The sequence below is a fragment of the Bison bison genome, unplaced genomic scaffold (assembly GCF_000754665.1).
Source record: "Bison bison bison isolate TAMUID 2011002044 unplaced genomic scaffold, Bison_UMD1.0 scf7180017864377, whole genome shotgun sequence".
Taxonomy (NCBI): domain Eukaryota; kingdom Metazoa; phylum Chordata; class Mammalia; order Artiodactyla; family Bovidae; genus Bison; species Bison bison.
Genome location: NW_011494949.1, coordinates 6,309,357 through 6,332,796, shown reverse-complemented (window position 1 = coordinate 6,332,796; position 23,440 = coordinate 6,309,357). Strand labels below are relative to the sequence as shown.

At 43.8% G+C, this 23,440-nt stretch overlaps 1 protein-coding gene across 1 annotated transcript in view; it reads right to left on the bottom strand.

Annotated features, from left to right (window-relative positions):
- ADCY2 (adenylate cyclase 2 (brain)) overlaps positions 1–23,440 on the bottom strand; it is a 450,411-nt gene that overhangs the window by 32,384 nt on the left and 394,587 nt on the right. The window contains exons 18-20 of the mRNA XM_010857150.1: positions 21,872–22,041; positions 3,601–3,685; positions 289–447 (exon numbers count right to left, since the gene is read on the bottom strand). Of these exons, the coding sequence (XP_010855452.1) occupies positions 289–447; positions 3,601–3,685; positions 21,872–22,041 (414 nt within the window). The remainder of the gene's footprint in view (positions 1–288; positions 448–3,600; positions 3,686–21,871; positions 22,042–23,440) is intronic.

Below are 23,440 nucleotides of genomic sequence, written 5' to 3'. Positions count from 1 at the left end.
TAGAAAAATACTGTTACAAGCCTTCTCACTCTGTGGCTTTGTGTACATCAGTGTCATCAAGGTTCAGCTTCTCTATTAACAAGTTCATCCATCCATAGGTTTCTGGATCCCTCATTCCCTCCCAACTATCAATGAACATTTCATAGGAACGCACGTAGTATCTTACACATCTCTGAGCCCTGCCTCACCTCGTAAGCCCCGCCTCTCCCCCATAGCCCCGCCCCCCCCGCATCAGCCCCGCCTCCCCGCATCAGCCCCGCCTCTCACCACCAGCCCCGCCTCTCTGACCTCGTTCTTCAGGCTCCGCGCCAGGAAGTGCTCAGCCACGTGCGCAGGAAGCACGTTCTCCAGCAGCACTCGGTTCAAGTTCTCCATGGTTTCTATCTCCTCCCGCTCTTTTTTGAACTTGTTCTTCCATAAGAAGTCTAACCTACAGTAATATTCATTCTGTTACAAGAGGACACAGAGGTAAAGAAACAATAGGCATCTTGTCCTGCCAGAGAGTGGAGGTTTTAAAGAGAAAATAAAAAGAATGAGACAAAATCTAAAAAAGAACGCTCCCAAACAGAATTGTCATCCTCCCTACCAAACCCTCTGTTTACCCCAACTGTCTCTCATTCACCTTCTAACGCAGATATGCAAAAATGCAAATTTGGGAAGCAACCAGCCTCAGGAACAGAGGAAATAGTGAGGCTTGAAAGAAAAAAAAAAAAAAAAGATGACATAAAAGCTTCTTACACAGTTATATTAATAAAAGGTGGCTTGAATTATTTTTTGAAATGAGGCATGATAGAATATAAATAATGAATAAATGAAACTTGGAAAATACATTAGTAGAGAGAGTGCATTTCATGATTTGCATTTAAAAAATAATAGTGTTCATTCGTGGCAGTTTGCCTTTAATCTCTGAAAATCAGTTTTCCTCTACCACAAATTATATAATTAAGTGTTCATTGAAAAGTAAGTGTTTTTCCATTTGGGGCTGCACTGTACTGAGAGACTGACATTATATTTAGACAAAAGTTCATTTTTATATCATTTAATTAAGATGGTGCCTGCTGGTAAACACATATGTGTTCATGCTTATAATGTATTAAAATTCAAAGTTTTTGAAAACCAGCTGTTATTAACATTGTATAAATAGAGAGGCTCAATTACTGTCACAGAGTCTCTTTGGTTTGGCATCATTTTGTGTCTGCTCTGATGTATACAATTTCATATAATGAAATAACCTTGAATTATCTTCCTATAACAGAAGGGCCTAAATAATAAAGTGTATCTCAGCACAGATACTGACAAATAAACGCAAAGAAGAACCAAATGGAGCGAGTTTGTTTTATGGGTTTGATTAGATATACCAGTAATGGCACAAAATAAAACAAAACACTCATAAATGGCCTCAGGCACAGATGGCAATTTAAAAAAAAAATTACATTTCAAAGTCTGAACGAGCAATGATCATTCACTGAAATTAGGTTTGATTCAAACTATATATGATATACACAAAAATTACTCCTCTTCCTCTGCGGAGGCATTTTTAAAAAAAGATTACAAAAGAGATAATTAAAAAGTTTTTTATATTACTGTTACATTTCTCCACATTCTGTATTTATGGAAACCATGCTATGTATGTACTAGAAAAGGTCTCTCACTTGGAGAACGGATTATTTACTTGGATTTTTTTGAAGGTGGGGGGCAAATTAGTGGTGTGGCTGGTTTTAAACTAAAGTGACAGAAGCAATCTATGGTGGTGGCTTTGAGAAGACATGGGTTGAAGATCAGAGAAAAATGAAACATGAGCAGAGCCAAGGAGTCAGTGTAGGCAGGCAGCAAGCCCAGTGTGTGTATGTTTGAGCATCCAAGGATGCTAACGCTCTCACACAAGGACCCTGGCCTCACTCTCAGGCACCAGGTTGCCACTGCTGCTGCTGCTGCTGCTAAGTCGCTTCAGTCGTGTCTGACTCTGTGTGACCCCATAGATGGCAGCCCACCAGGCTCCCCCGTCCCTGGGATTCTCCAGGCAAGAACACTGGAGTGGGGTGCCATTTCCTTCTCCAGTGCATGAAAGTGAAAAGTGAAGGTGAAGTCACTCAGTCGTGTCCAACTCTGTGCAACCCCATGGACTGTGTAGCCCACCAGGCTCCTTCCATCCATGGGATTTTCCAGGCAAGAGTACCAGAGTGGGGTGCTCTTGTCTAGGACTTTGTTATTTCTTCACTAAGGTTTTTGAGATGCCTAAAGCAGTATTTAGCATAAACATTTTCTTAGAAAGCACATACATGGTGATCATTTCCAGAAAGATGGTCATAGGGCAGGGGAGCCATCAGGACAAATAATAATGAAATAAGTTGCAAAGTGTCTGTGCTATTTTTTAAAACATATTCAGAAAAAAAGTAACTCTGAGGCCATGAATTCTTATGGCACTTGAAAACCTTATTTATAATAAGGTTTTATAATACAGCTACATTTCCTGAAGTGTATGCAGAAGCCCGGTGTCACAGACTTCACAGTGCTTGTTATCCCAGAAGACTTTGGACCTTAGTAAATCATTCACTTAATGATTCTGGAGTGAAGATCAGCCTCCTGGCTCCCCATGGTGAATCTGTGCCAGGGACAGAGGTGCGGACGACGATGAGGGGACCCAGGTCTTCTGAGCTCTGTGTCAGGACCACAGTGGAGCGCTCCAGAGACTGGAGAGGGCTGCACTGTGGCCTCCAGGAAGATGGCAGAGGATGGCTGGCATCCCTACGTGCTGCACTGATTGTCACAGGCCTGGTCTCTGCCCTGACCGTGAGATCAGTAATTGCTTCCTCCTGGTGAGAAATGGAAGCTGGACCCACACTCCCAGTTGACAGTTTGTGTCTCATATAATGTTACAGTTTAGAGGTGTATATGTAATTTAATTGGCCTTGCCTTTTCCTTGGTTATCTCCAAATAAACCACTTCTCTGTTTCATGTTATCCATCAAAGAACTTAAAACAAAATGTTGGTTGAGGTAAAGCTAGCTGTATGGGATACTTTTTAGTTTTTGGGTGATTGTCCTTGTTTGCAGGCAGAGAAAGAATATTGCCCAACAAAGTCCTGCACCCAGAGGCTCCACTGGGAGGCCAGAGGGGCACAGAGGCCGAGGAGGACACTTCATTTGTATTACAAAACCAAAGTTTTGAACCGGGGACCATACTTCTAGGGATAACTGCAAGTGACAGCAAGGATGTTTAATACCCAGTTCAAAGAAAAAGAAGTCATACCTTCTGAAATGCAGATGAAAACCCCAGGCAAGGGACATTTTTCCCAATTAATGTCAGCTATTGAGGGAATACTTTTGTAGGCTTACAAAACTTACATATTTATTTTGAGGCTTCACAGGAAATTCATTGACTCACATTTCTACCATTCACAAAGTCTGCCTCTTAGGGAAGCAATAGAGGCCTTTTCCTAGTGTCTACATCCAAGCACCTTGTGCTACCTGCTTTTCTGTTGTTATAAGATGCTGCTGCTGCTGCTTCAACATTTGTTTGCATGAAGCAACAGCAATGTGCAGGAGCCAAGTATTATTAATACAGCACTTTAGAGAAGTTATAGAAGAAACAAGCTTCTTACCTGTCTGCCCAGAACAAGCAGTGTGATGAAAAATATAAAGAGAGATACTGAGCCCATGGTCTTTAGGTCTTTCCAAATGCCTGGTCTATTAAGAAACAAACAGACGAGAACAATACGAGAAAACAACATACACATAGGACTTAGAATTCATGCATCAACAAATTTCAGAATCTCTAAAGCCTGTCTACATTCTACACCAATCAACCAAACACACACACACACACACACATTTTAAATATATTTGCAAACCCAGATTGCATCAAGAGAAAACAAAATAATCCTTATTTTGAGAGCTCAGTAAAAGAAAAAAATCTTCCAAATGACTATAGATTTCTTACTTTATACCAAGTTCTAGCAAATATATAAAAGAATAACAGAATATTTGTAATATTTTCTTTTTATTTCTGGGATCAGTATGGATAGTTTGATTATATGATTTGTATTTTTTTTTAGTAATTATTTGCAGAAAGAGACAGTGTGCTAGGAATGAATGATCATAGGAGATACAAAAATGAAGTAGGGAACTTAATTTCTATAAGCCACTTGGACTAAGGAATAATACATGCTCTTACAGCTTTCTGGCAGGTGTTGAGTCTTAGTCCTCCTTCCATGGGGTTTTGTATCACAAAGGTGTAACACAGATGGACACCGCTGGCCCACTGCCCCCCCAAGTTCCTGGCCCACTGCCCCAAGAGTTCTTACCATGCTGGCTGGAGCCCTCCATCCTTACCACAATCTTGTAGGCAATGACCACAAACTCATCCTACTCGGCATGTGTGATAGTCCATTTTTTTTGTGTCAACATAAAGGTTCTGTTTTCTGGGAGAACCCTGACAAGTTCAGCAAACAAGGAGAAATCTACTTGATACCCCAGGGGAATCTTGCAGAAGCTGACAAATGATTATTCCCCACAGTAAATGAGACTTCAGAAAGAAAAGTTGATAATGTATGGGCATTATGTCACATAAACAGCATAGCCTGTATTTAATCAAGTGTAAAATATCAGGTCATCAGTTTCTGCTTGTGAGTTGAACTGGTGGTGAGATTTTCCTTTTTCTCCATAGAAGATTCGAGGGCTGATGACATAGGAGAAATTGATCAAGTACCCAAGAGCTCAGGTGGGCTTTGAAGTAAGTAAACGAGGATGGAATCATGTCTCCCCTGCTCTAGTCTAGTGAGCTTGGCACCTGGGATAAACTCCTCTAAACTTCACCTTCCTCATCACCCAAAGCGGGTACTGATATCCATCATGTAGCCTGCCTTGGACAGTAAGTCAGATACTGATGTACCTGGCACACAGCCTGGCACACAGGAGGCACTTTATAAGTGGCACTCACGATTTTTATTATTAACCATACAGTGATAAGGGAATGGGGCGAGGAAGCTAGAGAAAAAGATAAGAGAATGCAGGCTGGTGAATTTCATTAGCAGAATGACAGGTGGATTCTAGTAGAAAAGAGGAAACAGAATCTCCAGTCCCAGTGGCTGATGGGTGTCAGACGTAAGAGAACTCTCCAGAAAGGCTATGCTTGTACTCAGGTCTCTTTCCTCCTCCTGAGCCCAACTGTGGCTGGAAAAAAAAAATTGAGCTCAACAGCCATAAGGAGGTCACCAGTTTCTCTCTGTGAATAAAGTGGGCGGAGAAATGTCACTTTCCTGTCTCAATAGGACAGATTTTAAGAAATGAAGATCCAGAGTTGCTTCCCTGGTGGCTCAGACGGTCAAGAAATGAAGATCCTTTTTGAGCCCATGGCATCTGTGTCTAATAGTGCACTTGAGGTGACTGCAAGGAGCGGATGTTTATAAACAACGCAGACTTCAGTGACTTTTAAATTCATACCCCCCTCCCCCCACCATATGGGCTACATGGACAGGATTTTTTATTTATTTTAGTTGTTCAGTCATGTCTGACTCTTTGTAACCCCATGGGCTGTAGCCAGCCAGGCTCCTCTGTCCATGGAGTTCTCCAGGCCAGAATACTGGAGTGGGTTGCCATTCCCTTCTCCAGGGGATCTTCCCCATCCAGGGATGGAATCCGGGTCTCCTGCATTGCATGCAGATTCTTTACCATCTGAGCCACCTGGGAAGGATACTGACAGGATACTGACCAGTTAATAAAAGTGGTGCAGGGAATTCCCTGGTAGTCCGGAGGTTAGGACTCTGGTGCTTTCACTGCTGGGGCTTGGGTTTGATACCTGGTTGGGGAATTAAGATCCCACAAGCCTCACAACTCAGTAAAAAAAAAAAAAAAAAGTAGTACAACATAGCCAACACTGCCCAAGAAGCTGGTGTGAGCCGTTTTTAATTTTCATATTGCTTCACTCTACTACTTTAAAATTCTAGGGGGTCTGAGAAAATTGTTATGACACCCTCCACGACTGTTTCACTTATCACCCTGTAAACCTGAACCGAGAGTAAAATGTTAACTCTGAGGTCAGCATCTTGCAGTAGCTTAATCAATACAACCAATCAGAACTCAGGTCCCCAGGGAAACCCCAAATAAGGGAATGGATGCCCCACCTTTACAGAGCCATCTCTGATTCTTCTCACTGATGGAGAGGAGGTAAGACCCTCCTTGTGCAGTTCAGGGCAGGCTGGGTTTTCAGATAATCACACAGAAAATACATGCAAGCAACCTAGAGGGAAAAATCCTTTACTGGGACTCCTCACACATGTAAACGTCGGTTTAGGAGTAGAAATGACCTTCTCTACATAACTCCCAGATCCTGAGCCTTAGTGAGGAATTGTGGCAAGTGCCACTGTGGACTTGGAGAAAAACCACACAAGGAAAGACTCATTGCTGGCCCAGGCAGTGCATTGGAAAGTGCAGAACTCAATGGACCTCTGAAATAATTGCGTGCAACATGGCCTATGAGACAGACTTGGGTACCGATACACAGATGCCTTCTTTCTTTCTGATGTTCTTGGTTGACTAGAAAGAACTGTAACCTGCTGTCTTGGATTTCATTTAGATTTCTCAAAAATTTCTTTGATTCATCCAGCCCCAAAGAACTGCTGACTTCAATCAGAGCCCGTCTCTCCCATGTGGGCCATTCACAGGCCAGGGCTGTTGGGCTCCTGAAGCTTGAAGGATGAATTTTTCCATCTACAGGCCCATTCCTGGGTTCCTTGCTCTTATTGAACACAGGGTAGACTGGGAGGAAGAGGAGTAGGTAGCATGTGGGGGACATCAGCACAGACAGAATAAGATTCCGGGATGTCTTCTGGCAACGTCTAGTCAACCAGGCCGGTCGTATTAGTTTCTTGTGGCTGCTGAAACCATCTCACAGCATGGCTTAAATCAGCATAAATGTGTCACCTCACGGTTCTGGAGGCTAGACATTCAAAATCAGGGTGCCGGCAGGGCTGCCCTCCCTCTGAAACCTGCAGAGAAATCCATCCTTGTCTCATCCTGGCTTCAGTGGCTGGTTGGGCACTGTTTCATTCCAATGGCCATCTTCATCATCACGTGGTTCCCCTGACCCCATCCTATGTCTGTCTCCATATAGCTGTCTTCTTCTTCTTTTTTTCAATCCACATAATTTTTAAAAAAATCACTATTTTTGGCTGTGCTGGGTCTTTGTTGCTGTGTGTAGGCTTTTTCTCTAGTTGCGATGTATGGGCTTCTCACTGAAGTGGCTTCTCCAGTTGTGAAGCATGGGCTCTAGGGTGCGTGGGCTCCAGTAGTTGGGGCTCCTGGGCTCTAGAGCACAGGCTCAGCAGTTGTGGTCCATGGGCTTAGTTGCTCCGTGGATGTGGGATCGTCCCAGATGAGGGATCGCACCCATGTCCCCTGCACTGCAAGGTGGATTCTTAACCATCGGACCACCCTGGCCATCTTCTTATAAGGACACCAGTCATATTGGATTAGGGCCACCCTGCTCTCCCCGATGGCTCAGCAGTAAAGAACCTATAATGCAGGAGTTGCAGGAGACATGCGTTTGATCCTGGGGTGGGGAAGATCCCCTGGAGAAGGAATGGAAGCCCACTCCAGTGTTCTTGCCTGGGAAATCCCATGGAACGAGGAGCCTGGTGGGCTGCAGTCCATGGGGTGGCAGAGTCAGGCGTGACCTAGCACAGGCAGCAGCACACCAGCAGGACCACATTGTAACTGAATACACGTGCAACGACCCTATGTCCAAATGAGGTCACCTCCTTAGCCACTGGGGTTTGGACCTCAACACATCTTCGTGTAGGTGACACAGTTCACGCATTAACACCTGTGTCGGCCATTTATATAAAATTGACAGTCACTGGGATATGAGGTCTCTCTCCTTTAAGTTTTAGGGTGAAATCCACTTTGGACTTGACCATGTTAGGGTCGTGTTGCCACTCTGTTATGAAGTATGGAAGACAGAGCTAATATAACAGAAAGTTTCTGACTCTAGGATTCTTCGCTTGACAGTGCTAGCCAAAATGTGACCAGACAGCTTATTTTTCAGTCTGAAAAATTGGGCTCTGGAGACACAGACACCCAAATGTGCCTGTAGCCACACACTAATTTACAGCCAGCCCTCACCCTGAGGCTGTTAATGGAGCCATCACTCTGGCCCTCAGGTTTCCAGAGGCCAAGAAAACAAAGAAACCTAACAAATTGGGTGAGGGTGATGGAAGTGCTTGGTGAACAGTCTTTAACCTAAAGGCAAACAGCTCCGTGAGATAAAAATGACATTTTCACTGCTCTCAGGGGAGAATGCAGTCCAGGCATGTATCCACACACATAATATTTGTGTTTTCTATACATAAGCCTCTTATTAAGAAGACGACCTCAAGAAACCGAGTTTCTGTGGTATTGGAAACAATACGCAAACGGAGGTAAAAATAAGACCTTCCCAGGCCTCTCACTGGGATCAAAAGTAGTCTGACCTCTGGGGCCCTGGTTCCTGAAGCCCATGTTTCATAAAGAAAAGATCCACGAAGAGACGATGGCTCCCGCCCCCTTCCTCCCATGTGAGACCCTCGTGTTGAACGGCTGACGATCAGTTTACTTCTGGATGTAGCTGTGTGATACCAGTAAGTTAGGAACTGCCTGGCTTTACCGACCAGACCCCTCTGAACCCTCAGGCATCTTCACTGTGTGCTGTGCTTAGTCACTCAGTCCTGTCCGACTCTTTAATATTCAGTCATGTCCACTTCAATATTCTTGGCTGGAAAATTCCATGGAGAGAGGAGTCTGGTGGGCTACATATGGCCCAGGGGGGTCACAGAGTCAGAAATTACTGAGCAACTAAACATCACCAGCTGAGTCAGGGCTGGGAGCGACCTGTGTAGACACTTTGTCTTATGACATATTTCATTGTGACCCTTTGGACTGTAGGCCGCCAGACTCTTCTGGAGGCATGTGGGATTCTCCAGGCAAGAATACTGGTATGGGTTGCCATTTTCTTCTCTAGGGGATCTTCCCGACCCAGGAATCAAACCCGTATCTCCTATGTCTCTTGGATTACAGGTAGATTCTTTACCCACTGAGCCATCATTGTGAAGGGATGCAAAAAGCTCAAGTTTTGGCCAAGTGGATGCTGCTGCAAGGATGAATCTGCTGCACCTTGCAGAGCATAGGACTGGGATCTCAATTACAATGTCAGAAGATGATGCTGTCCAGAATAAAGCAAAAACACACTAGAAAGGAAATGCTGGTGTTAAAATGCAGAAGGCAAAATAAAGACAGCCAATTGCCCTGTCAGGAAATCTTCTTCCAAGTCTGGCTGGAGAAGGAGTTGCTGAGATGTAGGTACCACTTTTCTGACGCTCCCTTCTGGTTTTCCAGTTAAACAGCATATAGCATCCTACTGATATCTGCTCTCAGAACACTCTTCCCCTCTGGTCACCAGCACAGTGGCTGAGTCCTGGCGAGGCGATGCTGGTGGGTGATGAAGCGTGAAGATGACAGCTCATCTAGGATTCCTGTACTCTACTTCTCAGACTCAGCAGCCATCAAAGCACACCTATTTCCCGACGGCTGATCTGTTTGTTTCCAATGACTGCCAGGGCTGTGGTCAGACAGGAGAGTTCTAAAACAGCTCAGTCATTTAAAAAGATAAACCATTCCTTTCCAATGGTGGGAGATGCATCATATGGGCTTCCCTGGTGGCTCAGTGATAAAGAATACACCTGCCAGTGACTGCCGACACAGGAGACATGGGTTCAATCCATGGGTTGGGAAGATCCCGTGGAGAAGTAAATGGCAACTACAATATTCTTGGCTGGAAAATTCCATGGATAGAGGAGTCTGGTGGGTTACAGTCTAGGAGGTCACAGAGTCGGACATGACTGAGTGACTAAACTTCACCAGCCGAGTCAGGGCTGGAAGTGACCTGTGTAGACACTTTGTCTTTTGATATATTTCAGTTACTTTCATTCTAGTTTTATTGAAATATAACTGACTGTGTAAGTTTGAGGTGTACAATGTGTTTTGATACACTTACATATTGGAAAATGTTTATCACCATAGCGTTAGCTATCACCCTCATCACCTCAGCTCAGTTCAGATCAGTTTAGTTGCTCAGTTGAGTTTGACTCTTTGCCACCGCATGGACTGCAGCACACCAGGCTTCCCTGTCCATCACCAACTCCTAGAGCTTGCTCAAACTCATGTCCACCAGGTTGGTGATGCCATCCAACCATCTCAACCTCTGTTTTCCCCTTATCCTCCTACCTTCAATCTTTCCCAGCACCAGGGTCTTTTCTAATGAGTCAACTCTTTATATAAGGTGGCCAAAATATTGAAACATCAGCTTCAGCATCAGTCCTTCCAATGAATATTCAGGATTGATTTCCTATTGAATGGACTGGTTTTATCTCCTTGCAGTCCAAGGGACTCTCAAGAGTCTTCTCCAATACCACAGTTCAAAAGCATCAGGTCTTTGGCGCTCAGCTTTAGTCCAACTCTCACATCCATACATGGCTACTGGAAAAACCGTAACTGACTAGATGGACCACTGTTTGAAAAGCGATGTCTCTGCTTTTTAATACACTATTTAAGTTGGACATAGTTTTTCTTTCAAGGAGCAAACATCTTTTAAGTTCATGGCTGCAGTCACCATCTCCAGTGATTTTGGAGCCCAAGAAAATAAAGTCTCTCACTGTTTCCATTGTTTCCCCATCTATTTGCCATGAAGTGATAGGACTGCATGCCATTATCTTCATTTTTTGAATGTTGAGTTTTAAGCCAGATCTTTCACTCTCTGCTTTTACTTTCATCAAGAGGCTCTTTAGTTCTTCTTCACTTGCTGCCATAAGGGTGGTGTCATCTGCATATCTGAAGTTATTGATACTTTTCCTGGCATTCTTGATTCCAGTACGTGCTTCATCCAGCCTGGCATTTTGCATGATGTACTCTGCATATAAGTTGAATAAGCAGGGTGACAATATACATCTTTGATGTATTTATTTCCCAATTTGGAACCAGTCTATGTCTTGTTTTAACTGTTGCTTCTTGACCTGCAAACAGATTTCTCAGGAGGCAGGTAAGATGGTCTGGTATTCCCATCTCTAAGAATTTTCCACAGTTTGTTTTTCCACAAAAACTTTCCACAATTTTACACAGTGAAAGGCTTTAGTGCAGTCAATAAAGCAGAAATAGATGTTTTTCTGGAATTCTCTTGCTTTTTTGATAACCAACGGATGTTGACACTTTGATCTCTGGTTCCTCTGCCTTTTCTAAATCTACTTTGAACGTCTGGAAGTTCTCGGTTCACATACTGTTGAGACCTGGCTTGGAGAAATTTGAGCATTACTTTGCTAGTGTGTGAGATGAGCACAGTTGTATGGTAGTTTAAACATTCTTTGGCATTGCCTTTCTTTGGGATTGGAATGAAAACTGACCTTTTCCAGTCCTGTGGCCACTGCTGAGTCTTCCCAATTTGCTGGCATATTGAGGGCAGTCCTTACACAGCATCATCCTTTAGGATTTGAAATAGCTCAACTGGAATTCCATCATCTCCACTAGCTTTGTTTGTAGTGATGTTTCCTAAGGCCCACTTGACTTTGCACTCCAGGATATCTGGCTCTAGGTGAGTGATCACACCACTGTGGTTATCTGGGTCATGAAGATCTTTTTTGTATAATTCTTCTGTGTATTCTTGCCACCTCTTCTTTGTATCTTCTGCTTCTCTTAGGTCCATACCATTTCTGTCCTTTATTGTGCCCATCTTTGCATGAAATGTTCCCTTGGTTTCTCTAATTTTCTTTGAAGAGATCTCTAGTCTTCCCCGCTCTATTCTTTTCCTTGATTTGTTTACATTGATCACTTAGGAAGGCTCTCTTATCTCTCCTTGATATTCTTTGGAACTCTGCATTCAGATGTGTATATCTTTCCTTTTCTCCTTTGCATTTCTTTCCTCTTCTTTTCTCAGCTATTTGTAAGTCCTCCTCAGACAACCATTTTGCTTTTTGCATTTCTTTTTCTTCAGGATGGTCTTGATCACAGCCTCCTGTACAATGTCATGAACCTCGGTTTATAGTTCTTCAGGCCTCTGTCTATCAGATCTAATACCTTGAATCTATTTGTCACGTCCACTGAATAATGGTAAGGGATTTGATTTAAGTCATCACCTCAAGTGATTATCATCTCCTTTTTGTGGTGAGAACACTGAAAATCTATTCTTTTAGCAACTTTCAAGTATATAATACAGTATGATTATCTGTAGTCACCACACTGTCCCTTAGCTCTTCAAAACATATATTCATCTTATAACTGGAAGCTTGTGACTTTTGGCCAATTATCTCTCCACTTTCTCCCACTCCCAGCTCCTGGTAACCACCATTCTACTCTCTGTTTCTGTGAGTTCAGCTGTCTTAGACTTCACATATAAGTGAGATTATACAGTATTTGTCTCTCTGTCCGACTTACTTCACTAAGCATGATGCCCTCAGGGTCCATCCATGTTGTTGCAAATGGAGGATTTCCTTTTGTCTCATGGCTGAGAAAAAAATATCCCCTTATTTCCTTTTCTCCAAATCCTTGCCAACACCTTCTATCTGTTGTCTTTTTGATGACAGCCATTCTAAGGAGTGTGAGGAAGTATTTTATTGTGATCTTGATATGCATTTCTCTGATTGTAATATTGAGCATTTTTTTACATATTGTTGTCCATTTGTATGTCTTCTTTGGAAAATGTCTATTCAACTCTTCTGCCTACTTTCAAATTGATTTTTTACACTGAATTCCACGAGCTCTTTGTGTATTTTGGATATTAATCCATTATCAGATATATTACTGGCAAATAGTTTCTCCCATTCCATAGCTTCCTTTTTCATTTCATTGACAATTTCTTTTGCTAATCAGAAGCTTTTCAGTTTGATGAGTTTCACTCACTTATTTTAGCTTTTGTTGCTTGTGTTTTTGGTGTCATATCCAAACAAATCATTGTCAAGACCAATGTAAAGGAGATTTTTCCCCTTATGCTTTCTTTCAGGAATTTTAAATTTTCAGATCTTATATTTATAAGTATCTTATCCATTTCAAATTAATGTTTCTTAGTGGTGTATAATAGGGGTCCACCCTCATTCTTATGCATGTGGTATTCAATTTTTCCAATGTCATTTATTAAAGACACTATCCTTTTCTTATTGAGTACTATTGACTCCCTTGTAAAATATTAGTTTATTGCATATGCAAGGGGTTATTTATGGGCTTTGTATTCTGTTCCATTGGTCTGTGTCTATTTTTATGTCAGTGCCATACAGTTTTAATTACTGTAGCTTTGTAGTAGCAAGAATCCCTTAGAAGAAATGGAATAGCCCTCATAGTCAACAAGACTCTGAAATGCAGTACTTGGATGCAATCTCAAAAATGACAGAATGATCTCTATTCATCTCCAAGGTAAACTATTCAATATCACAGTAATCCAAGTCTATGCCCCAACCACTAATGCCAAAGAAGCTGAAGTTGAAAGGTTCTATGAAGACCTACAAGACCTTCTAGAACTAACACCCAAAAAAGATGTCTTTTTCATCATAGGGGGCTGGAATGCAAAAGTAGGAAATCAAGAGATAATGTGGAGTTAACAGGCAAGTTTGGCCTTGAAGTATAAAATGAAGCAGGGCAAAGTCTATCAGAGTTTTGCCAAGAGAACACACTGTCATAGCAAACATCCTCTTGCAACAACACAAGAGGCAACTCTACACATGGACTTCACCAGATGGTCAACACCGAAATCAGATTGATTATATTCTTTGCAGACAAAGATGGAGAAGTTCTATACAGTCAGCAAAAACAAGACCACACTGACTGTGGCTCAGATCATGAACTCCTTATTGCAAAATTCAGACTTAAATTGAAGAAGGTGGTCTCTCCCTGGCCTTCAGACTTGGGCCAGCTTTCTGTGCATGCCCAAGAGCTGTTGGTCCAAGCTCCCTCTCCATGCTGCCATTAGGAGGGAATATGCACAGGGACCTGGCCATAGGGTGGGGGTGTGTTTGAAGCATGTGGCTCAATGGGGGTCCCCGTGGGCCAGCTGGGGGGAATCTGTGAGTGAGGTGCTCCCAGTGGCTTGTGGGTAGGCTTCTTGACAAAGGCGGTGATGCAGTTAGTAGGATCTGCATTCCTTTAAAGCCCTCTGAGAGTCCTATCCGCCTCTCTCCCAGCTTGGTAGCACCCTACACAGCTGGGAAGCTGAGTGCTCACAGAAGAAGTTACAGGCTGAGAAGATCTCTCTTGGACTGAAGCTGTGCCATCTTGGTGGAGGTGGGGTGGTATGGACAGAGTCAGACTGTTTCTCTTATTCACTTCTTATGTCCAAATTCACATTTTTTGCTCCAATGTGGTGCTAGAACTTCTCCTCTGAAAACCTGGCCTTCCACAAAGGCTCTCTCATCCATGGGTCAGTGGCTAAGAGTGTTTCCAGGGGCTCCATGTCTGAGAGTGGCTGAAGCCGGATGACTCATCACTGCAGTGTCCGCAGCCAGGATTAAGGTCTGTATGCCTGCTGCCAGACATGTGGATGGGTGAGATTCCTCCTGGATCCAGTTTGGCACTGGATCCCACAGCTCTGACCAAGGCACTTCTGTCCACAGGGATTACAAACAAATTATTGTTGGGGACAAACATGAGGGATGTCTTATTCCGCCATGATGCTGATGTCACTCCTCCCCTATCTTTTTGGATCTCCACAGTTCTTCAAGGTCTGTCCAATATTACAGTAAACTCTGGACCACTTAACCAGCTCCCAGTCAACAGGTTCACTCAGTTCCTAGGCAGGTTGTAGGAACTCAACCTACAAGTCACCTTTTGGTCTTCTGGTGAGACATACTTTTCTAACAGAGAGATTTTGTAAGTTCTTGAGAGCAGAGAGTACATTTTACTCATCTCCATGTGCTTGGGCTCCAGCATCAGGCCTGGAATACACAGCATGTTCAATGAAACTGTGCTGTAAAAAAGGAATGAATGGACAAATGGTTGTGTCAGTTTGAAACTTAAGGGGTTTCATTTCTAGACACTATTCCTTCCCCTGGCTGGACACAGATGCACTGGAATCCTACAGTCTTCTGGAGGCGGCCTGGTGTCATCCAGGGACAAAGGGCTCAAAGCCTCATGCTTTTTCTGAGTGTTATGCACAAATGCCAAGCAAAACATCCTGGGATTGCAAAGCACGAACATAATGGGGGTTAGGCTCATGCTTAGAAAAGGCCCTGGAAGCAGCTGCAGGTCGAGAGAGATGGTGAAAGTGGGGCTGCAGAGGCAGTGCTGGCCTTTTGCTATGGAGATAAGATGCAGTCTGATTAACGCGGTCATCGTTTCATCCTGCGGAGAAGAGTGGTTTGAAGTGGGACACGACGGATACGTCAGTGTGACACCATGGGGGCTGGCGCATCAGATACCACGGGGCTGTGCGCTGGGCTTTAGTCTCCTCCACTGGAGGGCTGATGACAAGAAGGCTGTATCCTGCCTAGTCTGGGAGTTCAGGCTCTCTGCAACCTCCTTCCTCCTCTCATTCTAAAATCAAACAAAACAAACCAATAAAACGGCCTACAAATTGAGTATCTTCCTGCAAATGGGTCCAAATCACAGAGCATTTTCTTTTTTAGGTTAGATAGCAAAGGAGCTCATTAATGGTTGCTTTTTATAGGATAAAAGAAAGCCTGGTAGAATTTGTGTAGCCCTAGGACAACTTTCTTTGGTTGTTGCTGTTGTTAAATTAGGCAACTCAGATCACTGACCTCCTTTTACGTCTCGGCTCTGCTACCAGTGGCGTCGGCCACAGAGAAACAAACACGTGTTCTGTAGTTTCTAGAGATGGCACTGGGTGGGGGGAGGGGGAATTGGGAAGGGGGAGGGACTCTGAGATATTAAATTTGAAAGTAATTTAAATCTTTTCAATATTAACTTGGATATATTTTGGGCTTGAATACAAAGGTGGCATACTGTTTTCATTTAAAAGAGGAGGCCTCCAAGAGACACAGATGTTTGGAATACCTCCGGGCCACCTCCCTCAGGGCTGGGCGTGCACCATTCTTTCTCCTGAGCACAAAGAATGCTGCGGTCCTTCCTCTAGGAGCCCCTTTGCATTGGGCTCCTCATCAGTTGATACACAGTTGGGATACTGTCAAAACATTATAATATGCCAAATTCTAGCCACTGGATTTTCCACGAGACACAGAAAAAACAGAATGCAGAACCATACTGAAGGTGCTTGACTTGGCTCCACTCTATGGAGCATTTCCATCGTCCTCTTTGGTATGGAGCTGTTGCTAAGGTCACCAAGTTAAATGACATGACAATCCAGAGCTTCTCCTTGGAAGAAGAAATGGCAACCCACTCCAGTATTCTTACCTGGAGAATCCCATGGACAGAGGAGCCTGGTGGGCTACAGTCTATGAAGCTGCAGAAAGCTGGACACGACTGAGTGACTAAGCATGCATCAGAACTTCTGAATGATGCTGGGTACTAAATATAACAGTGCTTAGTTATACACATTATTTATATGCTGCCCCAAAGTATTTATTTTATTAGGCTCAGGGTCTACATAGAGCTGGTTAAACGGGCTGGACTCCAGGTTAATCCTCTGTTCAGACTCTTGATTCCCCACCTTTAGAAGAGAAGGCATATTTCTAGTATTCAGGTGAGTTAACATAATGACTGGGTCCACATGAAATATTAACATTCATCCCCTGATATTTTTCAGCTCTGTAAGAATAAAAACACATGGGAAAAATCTGACAATGTCTTGCAGAGCCTGTAACAAGCCTTTGTCAGCAGAAGGAAAAGTGTCTTCAGAAAAAAACAGCTTCTGGCAATATCAGTGATTATTACCATCACCATCACCAAGTAGAGCCTCTGTAATGGTGCTGGCTGAGGGGTCCGGAAGACGGTGTCATGGACTGGAATCCGAATCACTGATTGATTGATTTAGCAATGCATCTTGTACCCCAGACGACACAGAGGACTGTTGTAAATGCCAAAGTATCCGGATATGGATTTTTCCAGACCTCCTAAAGATCGGACACTTCTGAGCTTCTTTCACCACGAGATCACTGATCATAGTCATGTGATGGCAAGTGAGGTACTGGGACTCTGCAGGCCTCCAATCGAATGGAGTTTTAATGGCACACTCTCTCAAGTTGACTCTTTTTTTGTTCTGTAAAGTTGGTTTTCTGCGCTCGTGAATCTGTATGAATATCTTTGATATCATTTTCTGAATTTTCATGGGTCTGGTGGCTTTCTAGTGCACACTTCTGTTTTCTTGGCTGACCCTTCTGGCAAAAATATCCCTATTGGCTTGTCCATGGTCAATGTTAAATTTGGCTCAAAAAAGACCCCTGAATCATGGCAAACTCGCATAAAGGACAACAGCCCAGTCCGAACTGCGTATTCAGAAGATGGCCCAGTACTCCCCTATCACCAGAGATGCTAAAGCCGAGCAGGACTGTGGGTTCCCCGTTTCTTGTTTGTAGGGAACAGACTCCAGCCTCCATGACCTTTCCTGAGTTCCAAAGGGCAGATTCGAACAGTTGTTAATCAGGGAAGGGAGGGGATGTGGAGACAAGGGAGGAGACCACCTGAGTCCAGATTAAAGGAGTGCAGGTCCCGCCTGCACCTTGACGCTTATTAGCAACCCTGTCCCGAGCCACTGCTACAAAACTCCTCATCATTCCTACTGGGTTGGGATGCGCAGTTTTGAAGCATAAGCCCACTGTGTCCCCCTCTGCCTGGCGAAGCAATAAAGCCATTTTCTACTTCACCCAAAACTCTGAGATTCGATTCAGCAATGGTGCACAGAGTCTGAGTTTTCAGCATCCATAGTGACCAGAATCAGGCCAGTGAAGGGATGGGACCAAGCAAGTAACTTCAATGGCCCAGGCCAGCTGGATCAGGAAAGGAGGGGCTGTTGGGCCCTGGTTTAAGCCAGCTCCCTCCTTGAAGGGCGTGAGATGAAATGACACTCATTCTAGAAGAACTATATCAGACCAGCTTTTTTTAAGTTCTTAATTTCATATTTGATAGAGGTGTTTCACCATTAACAAACCAGATAAAGGATGAGGAGACCTTCATCAGTTTTTTGATGGGGGAAGGTCTTGAATCTCAGAAAAGGGAAAGAAAACATTGGCCTTGATGGGTTTTGGCTCTGGCATGAGACACGTGGTTAAATCAAACACACAGTGCAGATGGAGAGATCAGGGGATTCCAAGCTGTCGCTCCCAAACCTACAAGTCGCTCAGTTGTGTTCGACTCTCTGTGGCCCCATAGACTATAGCTTGCCAGGCTTCTCTGTCCATGGGATTCTCCAGGCAAGAATACTGGAGTGGGTAGCCATTCCGTTCTCCAGGGGATCTCCCCAACCCAGGGACTGAACCCAGGTCTCTCGTATTGCAGGTGGATTCTTTACCATCTGAGTCTGGTTTCTCATGTGGGGTTCATTTTAAACTGCTATTAGAGAACATTTGTTAATTTTGAGGTATGATGTTATTATGTCAGTAATATTTATCTTCTGGGGCTTCCCTGGTGGCTCAGTGGTGAAGAATTTTCCTGCCAATGCAGGAGATAGGAATTCAATCCCTGGGTCCAGGATCCCCTGGAAAAAGAAATGGCAACCCACTCCAGTATTCTTGCCTGGAGGATCCCGTGAACAGAGGAGCCTGGCAGGCTATAGTCCATGGGGTCACAAAGAGTCAGACACAACTGAGGGACTAAACAGCAACAAGGACTCATCTTTTGGCCAAGGGATGCTTCCGGGAGTCCCGTGGCAGCTCAAGCAGGAACCTGGAGATGCCCAAAACTTAGCCTGCTGTGGCCGCTGGAAGGAGAAGAAGGACTCCATCATGAAGACTCTCAGCCATCTTAAGGCAGGATGTGAACTGAGTCTGAACCCTGTTAACCATTAAAGAAAAACCAGGAAACCCCCTCCTCACAGATGGCAAACAAAGACTGGAAGTAAAGGTCAGGTTATCTCAGTTGGATTAACAATAATGCCTGTACCTGCATGTTGCAATTCCTAATACTTCCGCACCTGCGTGTTGTAAAGCTAATTACTAACTAACCCTACTGACTCCAGTATTCTTGGGGTCCCCTGGTGGCTCAGTTGGTAAAGACTCTGCCTGCAATGTGGCAGATCTGGGCTCGATCCCTGGGTTGGGAAGATCCCCTGGAGAAGGGAAAGGCTACCCACTCCAGTATTCTGGCCTGGAGAATTCCATGGACTGTATAGTTCACAGGGTTGCAAAGAGTCAGACATGACTGAGCGACTTTAACTTTCAACTAGTCATGTAGTGGAGGGTTAAAACCAAGTCCGCCGAAATCATCAGGGTCCTTGTTGAGAACCGATTCCCCTTGGACCTGCTAGCATAATAAACTGTACTCCATTGTCTTGAATGTCTTCTGAGGACTGTTTTGTGACTCTGGATTCTACAAGAAGTCAAGATGAGGGAGGTGGGCTTCCCTTGTGGCTCAGTGGTAAAGAATCCAGCTGCCAGTGCAGGAGTCATGAGTTTGATCCCTGACCTGGGAATATCCACAGGCTTGGAGCAACAGAGCTCCTGAGTCACAACTACTGAGCCACACACCCTGAAGCCAGTACTCTGCAACCGGAGAAGCCCCGTAATGAGGAGACTGTGCACCACGAGTGGAGACCAGACCCCCTCGCTGCACCCAGAGAAAAGCCCATGCAGCACGAAGACCCAGCACAGTCTGATAAATGAATACAATTAAAAAAAAAGATCAGGGAGGCAGGTGCACCCTCCTAGGGGCTTCCCTGGTGGCTCAGATGGTAAAGAATCTGCCTGAAATGTAGGAGACTTGAGGTCGGAAGGAAAGGCAGGTGCCTGAAGCTTGTGAGGTCAGCCCTCCCAGCTAGAAGGTGATTATAAAGACAGAACCAAGAAGCACACACTACAGACCTTGAACAAAACAAAGGGCTCTGAAAGTAAACCTTTTCTTCAACCAAATAACTACTTTCCTGCTGCTGGGGTTCTCATCAGAGGTGGTGTGTCTCCCTCAGGTCTCCAAAGCAATCCCCACCCCCATCAGAAACTTGCTAATCTAATTTCTTCTTTTGCTTTGACTTTAAATTTAATAAAGTGCAATTCAGTTGTGTCCTCAGCCATGCGTCAGAATCAGTGATGCTACATTTATTTAGGGATTCGATACAGGCTCTCCATGCAGTAGAGAAATAGTAAAGCATGTATGGTTGGTAATTTTGAGAATGTATCAGAAAATCAATTTCTGATTTCATTCTCATCTTGGCTAAGGAATCACAAAATTACCTTAATGCAATTATGTACTTTTACAACTCCACCACTCACCACTTGACTACAGATTATTAGGGTTTCATGGCATGCAGGATGACAAAAATTAAGTTAGGTGAAGAGAGTGTGGTCTAGTTGTGTTTCTAAAAGCAATCGTTTTGAGAGGAAAACTTTACACAGTGAGGTTCCTGTGTTGTTGACATCAGGCCTCCCTTGGCAAAGTAGCCATGCTCTGTCAACACAAAACATCTTTCGGCAGCAAAAAAATCTACGCAAATATTTAAGGCATTTATTTTATGTTACAAGAAATACAGAAATATTATGAGAGATTATGCAAAGTGTTCACAGGAAAAACCTGAAGTCTGAAATAAACTTAACAGTTGATACAAAATGTGTTTTTGCTGTCAAGATGTGAGTTGGAGAATATCATGATTAAAACTCTTTTTTTTTTTCAAGCAATGAATAAATATTTATGATAGGTTTGCAGAAGCAATTTGATAACAGGAGACATTTTATAAATCCAAAGGAGTGGACTTGGGAAGATCCTTCTTGAAGCATCCAGTCCTAATGTTGGCAGAGTAAACACAACCACATCCTTGGGGGCCTTCCCTGCTGTCTCAATGGTAAAGAATTCTCCTGCCAATGCAGGAAATGTGGGTTCGATCCCTGGGTCGGAAGATCCCCTGGAGAAGGAAATGGCAACCCACCCAGTATTCTTGCCTGGGAAATCTCATGGACAAAAGAGCCCAGTGGGCTACATTCCATGGGGTCACAAAGAGTCAGACAACGACTTGGCAATTAAACAGCCATAACAACAATCCTTTCTTGGAACTTGCCACAGTTGATAGTATTCCCTCTACACCAGGATGTTTTAGGAAATCGTCAATTAGAAATTTTGCATTATACCTTGTGAATAGAATCATTTATTGTCCCCAGTACTTTTGTGTATATGGATTCAGTTGTTTTGACCTGGGGGCTGTACTCTCTTGCACGACACATTCTTCAAAGTCTGGAGGCCTTTACAGTGTTCGTGACTTGCGGTGGAGGATTGTGTCTGGCATCTAGCGGGCAGAGGCCAGTTGTTCTTGTTTAGTTGCTAAGTCGTCCTTGCAACCCCATGGACTGTGGCCCGCCAGGTTCCTCTGTCCATGGACTTTCCTAGGCAGGAATCCTGGAGTGGGTTGCCATTTCCCTCTCCAGGGGATCTTCCCGACCCAGCCAAGGGTGCTGCAAAATAACCTTCAATGCATAGGGCAACCCCTCCTCCCAAACTCTCCCTCCAAAAATTATTTCAGTCCAAAATATCAATAATACTGATGGGGAAAAAGATTATTCTTATTAATATAGTACCGATTATAACGCAGATGGTCTCTCTAAACCCTTTCATATCTACTGATCATCTATAATCATGCCTAGATCACACCTATGTAATCTATGATACAAACACAGAGCATCCTCCAGAATCACCACTTCAAAGAAACTCTCACACAGATTCCCAACAGCAATGCTATTCATCTACTCCACACACTCTTCTGTTACCAACAACCCATGAAAGGACTAAAGTAAAGAGAAGGGAGAGGAAGAGGGTTACCTCTCGAACAGGACCTGGCTGTAGTCGTCCAGGAGGGGAGCGTGAGTGTGGAGGAAGATGGTGTTGTAGCCCACCAAGGCTGCCATCATGATCAGCATCTTCAGCTCGTAATTCACACGCAGGAAGACGGAACAGGAGATCAGCCCGAGGATGCAGCTGTATATAAAGTACTGGAACCGGGAAATACATTGGGTGAATACTGAGGATCTGTTCTGAGGAATGCCGGAGTGAGAATTAAAACTGGGGACCACCACCAAGCTCCCTGGGTCAACTCCCAAACTGATCATGAAAGCAGATGCCTTCTGTGCTCTTTGATCCAGTGGTAAATGACTAAACACACTGGATTTAGAAAAGAATTCCTCACGGCACGGCTTGCTCACCCAGCGTAGCGTGTTTAATCAAAATAATCGGGCATATGGCCAAATATTTTTCACAAAGAAGTTTTAGAAATCTATGTTGAAGCCATGTGGTTATAAGCAGATGTCATTTGCTTCTTGAAAATGAAACAATATGACTCCCCACACATTTATAGATTACAACACAGTGACGTCCACAGGATCTTTTGTGGGCTTTCAATGATTTAATTCATTAGGGGATACAAATCATTACAGGTAATTCTGTTAAAGATGTAACAAAGCCCAGGGGTTTTATTAAAAGGGCAGTTGTGTGTCAGAGGGATTATCTAGAATAAAAAGGACTTAAGAAACTAAAAGTTTTGAACTATGTATATGATAAGCAACAAGTACCTATGTATAGCACAGGGTACTCTACACAATATTCTGTGATAACCTGTATGAGAAAACAACCTAAAAAAGAATGAGCATATGTTTATGTACAACTGAATCACTGTGCAGCGTACCTGAAGCTAACACCACAAGGCAAATCAACTACACCCCAAAAATTAAAATGTTAACCATTCTAAGGCGTTCATAGGCTTCACCGGACTGCTCAGGAATCTTTATTCAAGATGAAGAATTACAGCAAAGATGATTGAGAATAAATTAAAGCACCATATAAAGTAAAACAAAGCTTCCCAGGTGGCTCAGTGGGTTAAGAATCTGCTTGCAATTCAGGAAACGGGTTTGATCCTCAAGTTGGGAAGATTTCCTGGAGAAGGGGATGGCAACCTACTCCAGTATTCTTGCCTGGAGAATTTCATGGACAGAGGAGCCTGGTGGCTACAGTCCATGGGGGTCGCAAAGAGTCTGACATGACTGAAGCAACTGAGCACACACACAGAGTGAAACAAACAAGATTAACATATGTTGAAAGTCACTGGCCGTAGACGTGAGGGTTCACTCCAGCTCTCGCTCCCACCCCACTGGTCTGTGTTTTCCTTACTCCAGTTTCACACTGCCTTGAATACTGTAGTTTGATAGTAAAATTTGAAATTGAAAAACAAAAAACTAAAAGCTTTGAGCCTTGTCCAGGGGATCTTCTCTGGTGGCTCAGATGGTAAAGAATCCACCTGTAATGTGTTCAATCCCTGGGTTGAAAGATTCCCTGGAGGAGGGCATGGTAACCCACTCCAGTATTCTTGCCTGCAGAATCCCCCTGGACAGAGGAGCT